A 13,087-nucleotide genomic window follows, 5' to 3' on the forward strand; every position below is an offset into this window, starting at 1 on the left:
CAGACACACGCTGCAAAAATGAGAGTAAAGACTTAAACACACACCGACATGTCAGTGGTTCACTCAATATTTAGTATATATGTGATTTAATTCCTTCAGCAGTATAGATTAGATAGATAGATAGATGGATAGATGATAGATGGATGGATGGATGGATGGATAGATGAACGGATGGATAGATAGATAGATAGATGAACGGATGGATAGATGGATGGATGGATGGATGGATGGATGGATGGATGGATGGATGGATGGATGGATGGATGGATGGATGGATGGATGGATGGATGGATGGATGGATGGATGGATGGATGGATGGATAGATGGATAGATGGATAGATGGATAGATGGATAGATGGATGGATGGATGGATGGATGGATGGATGGATGGATGGATGGATGGATGGATGGATGGATGGCTGGCTGGCTGGCTGGCTGGCTGGCTGGCTGGCTGGCTGGCTGGCTGGCTGGCTGGCTAGCTAGCTAGCTATCTTTATTTGTCATGGTACCGGGGAGTACAACGAAAATTGGAGTATGCTCTATTTACTTCATTTGAGTGTGATCCATTTCACTCCACCGTATTAATGTACAGGTGGCATGATAGTGCAGCGGTCAGCACTGTTTCCTCACTGCGAAGGTCCACGTTTATTTCTCTGTTTCCTCCCTGTTCAACATGAACACGTCCCGGATCCAGCCCTGACCCTGACCTCACATTCAGTGAAGCGCGCCAAACAGACGACTGGATCTATAATAGACTTTGATTCCGTGCGTGGATCTTGGATTCATTGATTATAAAAAAACAAAAACATAAATGCGTTCATTCAACACTAGATTATAGAGCAAATTCCTCCCAGCTGCTGGTGATACATCAGCTAGGAAGTCAGCAGGCGAGGCTTCTGGGGTCGAATAACTTTCACACTGATTGAAGTCACCTTGAAGAACGAACTCGCAAAGAAATCGGGTCTCAGCAAGAAATTGGAATTGAACAGCTCCACACTAAATGATACAATATAATACAACAGCACTTTATTATGTCGGGTTTGCGGGTTACAAGTTTTAATTTGAAGTTACGATAAAACATCCTTCAACAACTTTTAAAAAGGTAAACTGGTAGGGTTGCAAAATTCCGGGAATTTTCAAAGTTGGAAACGTTCCATGGGAATTAAGGAACTGAAACAGGACATCTGTGGCTACAACGCATGATTATGAATAATATTCCAACTACTGCCCAGGACAGGTGTGGCGACAACGCAGTTTACCTCCACCTGTGTGACTGATGGGAATGAATAATGAGTCGCCTCGAAAAAAACGTTTCGTTAGCAGCTGGCTTCACTGTAGGAGGAATCCTTATTAATGGTGGGTTTTATAAAACACATATTTAAGTTACTTTACAGGCCATTTACGTCCTCTGATTCCCTGGAATTAATTACGACCAATCTACTTGTAGGTAACATGAATTATGAGTTAAAATTGTGTCTCTTGTTTTAAATGTGCGATCATCTGTCATGCAGGCCTCGACACAGCAGCCTGTGCTTGACTGTCTCATTTAGTGACTTTTCAAACTTATTATTGAAAGTGCGTTCGTTCTAAAGTCATTTTATTCAGTTGCATCGTTAAAACTCGTCTTAAAACCCATTTTTATTCTTTGGCTTTTACCTCAGCGTGAGACTCTGCTCTGCTTTTAGTGCCTTCGTTTTTTTTTTTTTTTTATTGTTTTAACTTATTATGTTTTGTTTATTGTTTTACCATCTGATTGTTTTTATCGCTTAAACTTTGTTATTGTTTATATTGTTTTAATGTTTTCATGTTGCCTCTTATATTTTTATTTCAATGTACAGCACTTTGTCTCAGCTACGGCTGCTTAAAGCGCCTTATAAATAAAGTTGAGTTGAGTTGAGTTGAGTCAGCTCGGTGACAATTCAGTTAATTTACAGATAAATATTTAATTTTGAAAATTTCAAAAAAAATCCCCAGCTTAACTTCCCATGGAAAATTTCCAGAAATGTCCCGCCCCTTTGCAACCCTCGTGACTAGTAACTGTGATCAAGTGCCGTTTTTTTTTTTAGCAACGTGCACAGCACTTAACACTCGCCACGTCAAAATGATTTATAACAAGCTGACCGAAACGTCGGCAGCGACTTCGTCTGGGCGTTGAGGAGAGTTTGCTGAAGAAGGTGGGGCTTCTCTGGTCTCCTTCCTCTTCCTCCTCCGTGTGTGGATTCATCAGAGTGAAATGAAGCAGAGAGCTTCATTTCACTCTCCCCCATCAATGCTTCATCTGAACTCCCAGAGTAAACACACGCCGCGTCTTCTCCAGCGTCACACTCAATTATGCTAATATATGTAAAAGCCGGGCCGACGTGAAGCGCTCAGACGCGGTCGTGTCAAAATACACTAACAGCAATCTAATTACACCAGAGCCAATCTTCATCCTTCGTCCTCGCGGCGGCTCGTCCCTTTAATGAATTCCATTAACGTCACGTGAAGTGAAAGAGCCGTTTGACTTCTGGCTCGTGAGAGATATTTAAGGGACCCGTCAGGGGCGTGGAGGAGTCGGCTGAGCCGGCACGGACACGGCGATCAGTCCGGTTTTGTTTTGCGTGACGTCGGGAGTGAAAAACGAGGCGCTCAACGTGCCAGACCGAACATCATACGTTTCTCTCATACGTACAGCGACATGTCAAGTGGCTAAAAAGTCAAAAGACCTTTACAAACTGGAGAAATAAAGTTGAAATTCTGCTAATTATGTTCTCCCTGTTGATGATTTTTTGTTTGTTTGAAGACTTAAAAGCAAAATATGATCAAGACATGTCACTTTTTTAAAAATATATCATTTTTAAAAATTCAAACGTTCTGCTCTCCATAATTTCCACTGTATTTCAATATACGAGTGGGTACAGTAACTCACAGTAAACTGTATAATTAATGAAGTTTAAAATGTGATCATTATGTTTTAAAAATGAGGAACAAACAACATTTTATGAAAATATTGAAAATGAAGCCTGTAAAGTTAAAATTATCAAGAAATTTCAATATATAAAAAAAAATTTAACATTTAAATATGTTGATGAATCACTTGAGATTAAATGTACCTAAAAAAAAAAAGCATACGCGGATGTTTCACAGTTTTTTTTATGGAACTGAAATGGATTTGAAGTTGCAGGTTCAGATGTGGGTCGTGAACTATGAATGTGACAAATAGGACCAGAGGTTAATTTCCCCAAGGGGACCATTAAAGTAAGCTTTCTTTCTTTCTATAAACACAACTCGCTTGATTTATTCGCTTCTCTCTGCTGCTCTCTGATAGGACGGTGTGAACTGGGAGGCGGGGCCTGTGGTGGAGATGCGGCGGTGGTAATATGTGAAATGATTATCGACAAAATTAATTTTCTCAAATATCTTTCTTTCCTTTGTGTTTTCCCAGTTTTTTTTGGTGTGTGTGTGTGTGTGTGTGTGTAGGGGGGGGGGGGGGGGGGGGGGGGGTTCCTCATTGAACAGCCGCTCTGCTGGTCAAACAAAATTGGAATTTAATCCTGCCGCTCCCTCCTGCACGCGCGTTTTCGTCCTCCTCGTCCCTCGGCCTCGTTACTTTGCTCCTCATTTTACAACAAGCACATCACTGTAAACAGCAACGTAATTGAATGGTCTATATGCAAATGAGGGATGCGCCCCCGAGTTGCAGTCGCACCGTCTCAAAGCATGAATGTATGAAGAATCGGGGACGTTCGGCCTGGAAGAGATCCATCAAGTTGCCAGTGTTGTAAAAAAAAAAAAAGCACTCACCCGCAGCTGGTCTCCAGCAGACTGTCCCCGACCTGCAGAGACGCCATGCCAAAGTCCGCTATCCTGATGTTGTTCTTCTCGTCTAACAACAAGTTCTCGGGCTTCAAATCTCGGTGACTGTGTGAGGGGGGGAAACAAGAGCGAAACAACATTGGGTGTCAGTGCTGATTGGTGGGGGGGAGATCATTAGCTTCCTCCTCAGTTCCGATTTGTTAAGGTTAAGTTTGATTCTAATCTCATATAAAAAGCTTCCCCCGTGTTGGATTTTAACCTGATTGTTCATCCTTCCAGCAAATATACATGCAATTTGCTCAGCCGTCACTACACGGCTGTCTAATTCGCATGGCACCGAGAAAACAACAACAACAAACAGACAGGAAAAAGATAAAAGTCATCCAGGAGGCTTTGTCATCGTGTTGGGTTTTTTTTTTCTCGTTTCACAACGAGGCAAGAAACTTTCTTTGACAACTGGGATGAAAAAGACCAAACAAAATGCTGATTTCTGCAGCTGCTTTCATTCCAGCTGTTGCCGGGGCTCTGTGAAACGTACATCTGTGAATAAAAAATATGGCCCAGACGACAAAAACGTATGCAGTGTGTGTCGTTCTGAGGCGCCGTGAAACTCGTACGCCGAGAAAGAATTCGGACAAAACATTGTTTTTTTCCAGAATGATTCATTTCACACAACACGAAAACAAGGGGAAATAATTTTTCAGTTCATGACGTCATTAAAGTGCCTTTGATTGAACGGAAATGTTTGTTCTGTTGCTCGTCGAGGTGCAGATTTAGCTTCCTGAAGACCTTGTCATGATTATCAGTGATTCAGCACAAATGAGAACTAAAGGAAGGAAGATGTTACCTGAAAAGCTTCTTCACTCACTTATTGCTGCTCCCTTTTGACTTCCTCTTTGAAAATATACACCTATTCCCCACCAACAACGATCCCCAAGACCAATTTGTCTTTATTAGATTTAACTATGCAATTTGCTTCTCAGAAAATAACCAAAAGACAATAAATGAGTAGATTATTTATAATGGCTTTCGGCCTGATTGAGCGATATCTTATATAAAAAGTGCAAAAGATCAGGGAAATAGATTGTACTTTAGCTAGTCTGTGTTTTTCAGAACGAATAATACCGCGAGTGACATCAATTCCCCAAAAAAAGGACTATTCAAATGATGGTGTACTTTTAGACACCACCATTAAGAATTATGAGTTTGAGATACGCAGTTCTAGGTACCTTCGCAAAACAACGGACTCGCTCTACGCATTCAACATAGAAATGATATATTTCTACGTGAGCGGATGAAGCTCTTCACCGCATCACTTCAAAGATTAATGCATTTTAATTTAATAATTTAATTAATTTCAAGCTGAAATTTTCAATCCCAGTTCCAAATGGATGTTCAAGGAGTGAAAACAGCATAAAAAGGAGAACATATTCAGACGAAGGTGATAAAAGGAGTAAAAGTCTGTTTATTTGGAAGACTGTCCAAATAATAATGTTTTACGTCCTGATTTAATACAGGAGAGTGATAATCATATGCTCAGCGCTGCTGCTCCTCCCACGAATGCCTGTGTAACTGGTGAAGGGACTTTAATTATGATCACATCATATCACCTTAGCATTCACAATGTGCTTCACACTGTCAAGTCGCCATCCGTCCGACCGAAAACCAACTGAGTCCGCCGTGTTAACTTTTAACCCAGAACATCCACTTTGCCACCAAAAGAATTATTACAACAAGAAAAAAAAAAATTTGTTTCCCAATCACTGCTTTTGTATTTTTTGGTGACGTGTTGTGAAGCTGATTTACCGGGCATTACTCAGCCGTCTCCTCAAACTTGAATAACCTTTAGCTTGAAGGCGCCACAAAAAAAACCCACCGGAGGTGTGAAGAGGAGAGCAACTTCAATATGAGGCCTTGCAATCTATTCCAAAACCGCAGAAAACGCGAGAAACCGGGAGGATGAGGAGCCCCGACACTTGATATCTGATGCGGGGAGTCGGGAGTCGGGACTCCTTTGATGTGCAATTGCTCTTAGATACGCGGCGCTGCAGCCACGAGGAGGAGGAACTGAAGGTGCTCTCGCACATGAAAAGGAGATCAAGAGGTGCAGGAGCCTCTCAAGCCGCCCCCGGCTACAGCTGACGGAGGAGCAGGCTGGAGGAGCAGAAGGGAACCGGCTGTTCAGTCATCCGAGCGGAGCGAACGCCTAAGTGCTTCAAGGAGAGACGACAATGTCGAAAGGAAAACCCTACAAGGAACGCGGACGTGGGGACGTTTTGATCTGTTTGTGTGAGATATATATATATACGTACTTATCCCAGAGCGAATATCCGTCAGTGATGTAACTGAAAGCCCGGGTCATTGTGGTTCTTCGTGGAGAAAAACCGCAAAACACCCGGCGGACCTTCTTCCTACTGAGCAGCGATGTGAGTTTTGTGTAGAAGCTGAGACCTTTTGGGCAGCGGGAAGTTGGTCGCCGATTATGGAGGCGGTAACCCCGGACAGTTCGCTTGTGCCTGTCACAGATTAACTTTCAGCTAAAAGTTACCATCTCGCCAATCTCCTGTTTACTGTTAAAGTCCTAGTGAAATGAAAATTCGACCTCCAAAACACTGGCTGTCGCTTCTAGGGACATTTTTTATGCTAGCTGGTCCAAGGGTAAAATGTTTAAACGCGGCAATCTGCGAGAAAATAGCCAATAAACAGCGGTATTTTCGCTGCTGGGCGGAGCTTCTGACAATAATATAGTTGTGCACACACTCAAGTTGTGTTTACATTATGGAGGATCAGAGTTTTGACGACGAAGAGGCTGAATTTAACCATATTTCATCATCATCATCATTTCAAACCCAGTGATTGATGAAGAAGACACAGAATGTGTCGTTCTGCCATCGGTGACCCCGTCTGGAACATGTTTGAGGAAGCAGAAGACGCTTCGTCCTCCATTCGTCCTCGTCTCCTCAGCCTCAGCGGCCGCCAGTTTTCATCTTTGAGGCTTTGAGGCTCCTGACTTTTGGCAGAACGACCGGCTTCCTGGATCATGTCGAAGCGCTTTTCCGACTGCGGAATCACCGAAGATGAGTCCAGGTATTACTTGATCGTCTACTAACCGCGCGAGCTAGCGGCTAGCCGCTCCCGCCGCTCCCGCCGCCTGTGCTCCTTTTCTCCTCTCTCGGTCTCTTCCAGGCTCAATCTTTCGTCAAGGCTCATAAAACGCCGACTATAACTTCAAAACACTGTTAAAACTTGGATATTTAGGAGGGAAACAAGCCAATGTAAACACAACAGATCGAGATCTGCACAACTCGTGACGTCACGCTCACGAAGAAGGATTCCCCCGACTTCCTCGGCTGGAGATTCAAAATTCAAATAACTTTGTTATGCGACAACAGTGGTGGGGCAGATTCGGAGGAACCTTAGAAGTAGAACCCCAACGATCGTTTTTTGCAAAGTAGTGTTTTACATTTCACTAGGCCTTTAAAGGTCCCAGTCTTTGTGACACCAACATGAAAGACGTCCCACTACAAGAGCACATGAACGCTTCCCGCTGGTGCCCAAAATTAACATAAGCAGGCTTAAATGTTAATTTATTAAAAAACTGTCTGCTGCTGGCAGGTCGGTGGTTTCGCTCAACTGTTGTTCCTGATTTTTTCTTTTAAGAAAGTGCCAACATCCAGATGTAAGGAACCTTGGATCTCTGAAGCAAATCTACCAATTCAAGATACGACTTACATTAAAAAAAAAAATTGCCCTAATTAATCCTCTTGACTTCTTCCGTCTAAACGGATATTCGTGTCGGTGGGTTGTTTGGTTGTGAGCGAACAAAGGAATTACAGACTAACGTGAGGAGGATTATGTGCCGATATCAATGTACGACATGAAACATGAGTCACTCGCTCTGCCTTCGGCAGAAATGCAGCTGCTCTTGCGAGGGAGAGTCAGCGGGCTTTTGTTTGCAGACACTCAAGATTTATTTGACGTAACCCTCCAACACGCTTGACGGCTCCACACACCAACACGTCCACTGCGTTCCTGTGCCAGACGGGGGCTCAACCCTCCAGCTCGTCGCTCCACACCGTCAGCCGAAGAAACACCAACATGAAAACGATCATTTTTCAGCTGATCGTCTTCGTGTAAACGGTCTGAAATGTGCAGATTCTCTTCTTTCAATGTCTCCTCTTTGCACGTGATGTCAGTCACAGAGTTATTCCCAATAAATCACTAAAAGCGCGTCTATTTTGCAAAGAGTTGCATTAAAAAAAAAAGCAAACAGCTGCTTTTTATTTGCTGCAAGTTGTCCACAAATCAGTGACTGGTTTTCAGCTGCTTGCAGAAATCTGATAAAGTGGGATGTAGACTCATTTTGTAAACTTATTGATATTTAAAAAAGAAAAAAGAAAAAAGAAAATCATATTTCAACAAATGTGGACTTGTTCTTGGTGAAGACTTTGAAGCCCCTCTCTAAAAACCCACACTATTTTATGAATGTGACTTTTGGAAGTGTACGACATATTCATACTTTTTAATTATACATCCTCTTATCATGATGTAATTGGTTTGGGTGTTTTCAACTGTTTTACAGACTGTTGTCCTGATTCACTGAACATATTAAATTGATTCAGGAATGTATTAAACAGTAATTTCAGATAAAAGAAAAAAGAAATGGTCGGACCAAATAAACTTTGCTTCTTCGTTCTCTTTTTTGTAATTTGTGTTTGTGTGCATGTGTGATGTGAGTGAGTATATATATATAACTGGAGGATATGGATACATCATACATGAACTGTGTATATGTACATACACTATGTAAATACAGTTTATTTAACACTTTGTTGCTGGAGCAGATTTTGTAAAGTGTAAGATTCTGTAAATTATGACTATAAGTACTATTAATACATTTCAGTTATTATGATTTTAATATGTTTTTGCCCACATTTTAACCAGACTACTGGAAATCTTACAAGTTAATTTAAACACCTCTTCAGGCTACTTCTGAGATCCTGCTGAAAAAGAACAATACGGACTCATACGATTAATGTTTACGACTCTCGTTCTGTCTCGCACACAGTTTCAGCTCGAGGTTTTCTCTTTCTGTGATTAAGCAGAGCTGCTCCAGCCAGTTTCCTCTCCAGCCAGCAGCTGTAAATTCAGTGTGTTTAGTGGAATAGCACACGTTTTAGCAGAAATACACTTGATACGAGCAAATTTCAGGTGCACTTTCCAGTTTATCTGCGCAAAATCTTGACTCTTAAGCACTTAAAAAAAAAAAAAAAAAAAAAACCTAAAGCGCCCCTATATGAAACAGTTTCAGAGCAAATTAAATACCCAACTTGGGAGAAAAAGAGAAATAAAAATAACCTCTTAAAGCTCCCTCAAACCAACCTGATGATAAGGAAGTTATATCAACTTGCATTTAAAATGTAAAATAAAAGTGACAATTAATACTGATAACGAACCATATGGAGTGACTGTGGCAGAAGTCCAGAGCTGAGATGATCTGTCTGAAAAACTTCCTGGCCTCTTTGGGTGTTAACCGGCCCTTCTTCACCAGGTAGTCGAAGAGCTCCCCACCGGACACGTGCTCCAACACCAGATACCTGCACAGAAGACAGAAGTGGCATGAGAAAGAGCTTCTCACATCCCAAAAATACCAATTAAAAACAGAACTAAAATGTACATTTCTAAGAAAACGAGATCTTTAATGAGAAAAACGTGAGTTACAGGCTGTGGGTCAGACGTCCAGACCTTCACCTTGGAATCCTTTGGTTTATAATTCAAACTAAGTGGGTGACCACCACACACCAAAACCCCAAGTAAACCCCCCCGCCACCACCACCACCACCACCACCCGGTTTTTGAAGGATCGCCTCTTGTCAAAAGTATGCGACAACAAGATTAGAGAACCAAACTGAATTAGAGTTTGAGTTATAGTTTATTTTATCATGTTACTGTAAAGTGTAATTCCCCAACTCCCGCTGTCAACAGACAAATGTAGCTCCGTAAAAAGAAAAGTAGGAAATGCTCCAGTGAAGTGCGGCAGGGGCGGGAAAAAAAAGATGTAATGACGTGAAGAAGAAGAAAGAAAAAAAAAAAGAGAAGAAAATCTCAAAACTGTACAACATTTATGCAAATTCTCCTTCTTCCCACCTGAGAGATTAAACAGAATCATCAAAAGAAATCCTCTCCTTCATTCCTGCCTCAAACTGAAAGAGGTATTAATGAAATAATTGAGCCATAAACTAAAGCGTATTTGCCCGCGACGTGCTGGAAGTCACCACGGTACATCGAAGGAGCGTGTAAATCCCGGAGAAAATCCCCGGGGGGGGGGGGGGGGGGTTGTGTGCTCGTGGTTTAAAATGTTTTATCTTTTCCCCGCCGTCCATTTGTCTCGAAGACACGGCTGATCCACACAACGCGCGGAAGAGCCGGCTCCCCCCCCCTCACCCCCCCTCCCCCGCGGCCTGATTTATTAGCAGATTAAGGGATCTGCTGGAGCGTTTACCTGTCAGGGCTATTTAAATTAGAAACACGTTCGGGTCGTGATTTGCGAGCGGGAGAATTTCCGCGGCAAACTGTTTGCATCCACGATGACCATCCATCCCCGTCCCCGCAACATTAGGAAAACAAATTCCCGCCGCATTTGACATGGGCGCCTTTTTATCAATTATTGAACAGCGCATTAAGCCGTGCCACTGGAGCACAGCCGCCACACGCGCCAGATTAATGTACACAATAAAACAGGGGGTGTAACAGGAAAGCCGGTGACGGCGACCCCAGGAACATTTCGCGCTTTAATAAAAAAAATAAATAAATAAATCCCCCGCGCTCAAGCAGCCGCTCACGTGCATGTTCAACCATTATGAAGTGCAGCCGAAGGCGACGTGGGCGTCGGCGTGAGCCCCTGTGTTCATATCTCATCAGTGTTGTTTGTCAGCCGGTAAAGAGTGGATGGAAATTGACTCGACTTGCAGTTCGGGACTCAGATCTCTGTCATACGCGTCGAGCTTTTTCCAGAAGGAGAGATTAGAACAATATTAAACCGCGTTTCCAAAAAAAAATCCACACATTTGATCATTTCCACTTTGAGTCGCATTTAATTTTCACAACATCGGAGGAACGGTTGCCTGGAAAATCCCTTACAAATGTGATTATTTGACTTTCTGCTTTGCGTCGCCTATTTATTTTTGCGTAAATTATCCTGTTTGAGTTCGAGTTTGGCCCGGCAAGACCCAATTATCCTCATTATTCCAGCGACGCTTCGTGCCGCCGTCCCCGTTCTGTGCCCCCTATGAATAGTTATTGTTATTGATCCCAGCTAAAAACGTACGTAAAATCACGAGCGTGCGACTCAGTGCAGTTAATGGGAGTCCATGTGTCTTCCAGTGGGACCTATTATCAGTTTTAATGGGTATGCTTTGAAAAAGTGTCGAAGTAATTGCGTGGAACGGGGTTTAATGCTCGGGTCATCTTCCCTTTGGTAATAAAATCTGAAATTTAGCCTCCTACATTCGTTTCCCATTATGGGCCTTTCTATTTCGTCCCATTCGTGTTTCAAATCAAAGAGCGGCTTGCGGCAATCGCTGAGACGTTTGCTGAGACAAGGGTGTCGCAGTAACGGTGGATTTAACGTACTGTAAATACAGTAATCATCAGCGACATGGAATTACCGCACATTCACCACTTCTTACATGTCAAATTTGTTGTTTTTTTTCGACACAGAGGAGAATGTCCTGCCGGCACCGGGTGGGGGGAAGAAAGCCAATTTCAGGTGGAGGAGTCCAAGTGTCTTGGGATCTTATTAGTGAGTGATGGGAGAAGGAAACTCGAGATCATCCGCAGGCCGATGGAAGCGGCAGTAATGCAGTTGCTGGAACGGGCTGGTCTGATTAAAAGGGGTTGGGGGGGAGGGGGGGGGGGGGGATTTAGGCTCGGCTCTCTGTTTACTGGTTGCACCGCATCCCCATCCCTCCCCTGAGGTCCTGAACTCTGGATACCGAAGCAAAGCATGAGATTCCCGAACGACAACCGGCACAAAATGAGATGCGGTTTGCCAGATAAGGAGAGTCACCGAGGACCTCAGACAAATGAAAAGAGCCAGGCTAGCTTGGTTAACGGCACCCCCCCATTAGCATCCTCCCCACGATGCACCGGGACTCCATCAAGCATAGTCATGGTCAAATGGGACGAGACCCCAAGTCTTGCCCCCCCCCGGACCCCACTGGGGAGATTATGTCTCCCGGTTGGCCCGAGATCATCTCGGGGTTCCCCGGGGACGATCCGGAGGAAGCTACCGCTACCGGGGGGAAGATAGATGTCCGCGCTTCATCGCTTCCCACACCACCGCCAGCCGTGACCCCATGTTGCACTCCACAGTCAAGAAGATGGATGGATTAACTCACGGAGGTGGAGTCTGCAGCACAGACTCTCCGGCCCCCTCGGGGCAAATCTGTGACACCGAGTCTCGCATTTGCACAAGGAGGAAGGCTTTTTATAGACCTGCAGACCCCTGAAGTGACTTGTGCATCGACGCGTGATGTAATTAAGGAACATTACATTTGTGACGATGTGATTTTAAACTGGATGAGAATAATATTAAACATAAAAAAACCGTGATCAATGTGTCGTATAAGGTATGTGGGCTTTTTTTTTCTTCTTTTTTTTACGCGACTTTGCATCAGTTCAGGGGTTTGTTGAGGTAAAACAGCACATCTTCACAAAACACTTAGAAAATGTGATAAATGTGTGTATGACTTGTCATATTTGATCTATTTAAGACAAATATTCAGGTTCCTGGTTCAATTCTCCAGCTTGCTCTGACAATGAGTGCACACTCATACAGAAGCCGACCGCACACTTATCAGCCACTCTGTGGAATATCAGCCTCTTGATCCCGATCAACCCAAAAAATAGGAGATTCTCCAACTGACTGATGTACTTGAGGTTCAGCGTTTTAACCTCGCATCGCCGTCGCCGCTACTCCGCGAGTGTGCGAGATCGATTGTGAGTACGAAGGGGTGGACGTGACTCCCGAAACGTTAAAATGCCTCCATTTATCATTAACCTTCTGTGCACTAACAACGCGATGGGGGGGGCGGGAGCGACAGAGTGGGGAGGGAGTGTGTGGATAGCGTGCGTTTTCTGCTGTTAATATCTCTATTTGTCAGCGATGTCTAAATCCGCCGTGGGGTTATCGTCAAGGCGAGATATTCCAGTTTTGCTGAGTATTTGCAGCTCAGGCATGGATGTGGGTGTGAGTCGAATCATTTAGTGTTAAAATTGATTTTTTTTTTTT

General features: G+C 43.5%; 1 protein-coding gene across 1 annotated transcript in view; it reads right to left on the reverse strand.

The window, feature by feature from the left end:
* The window catches only part of LOC308140074 (serine/threonine-protein kinase BRSK2-like), a gene marked incomplete at its 3' end in the record, with an annotated part of 159,408 nt that overhangs the window by 36,125 nt on the left and 110,196 nt on the right, over window positions 1–13,087 (reverse strand). Inside the window, 2 exon segments of the mRNA XM_080509737.1 lie at window positions 3,784–3,900; window positions 9,252–9,392. Of these exon segments, the coding sequence (XP_080365863.1) occupies window positions 3,784–3,900; window positions 9,252–9,392 (258 nt within the window).

The sequence above is a fragment of the Blennius ocellaris genome (assembly GCF_963422515.1).
Source record: "Blennius ocellaris genome assembly, chromosome: 1".
Taxonomy (NCBI): Eukaryota; Metazoa; Chordata; class Actinopteri; order Blenniiformes; family Blenniidae; genus Blennius; species Blennius ocellaris.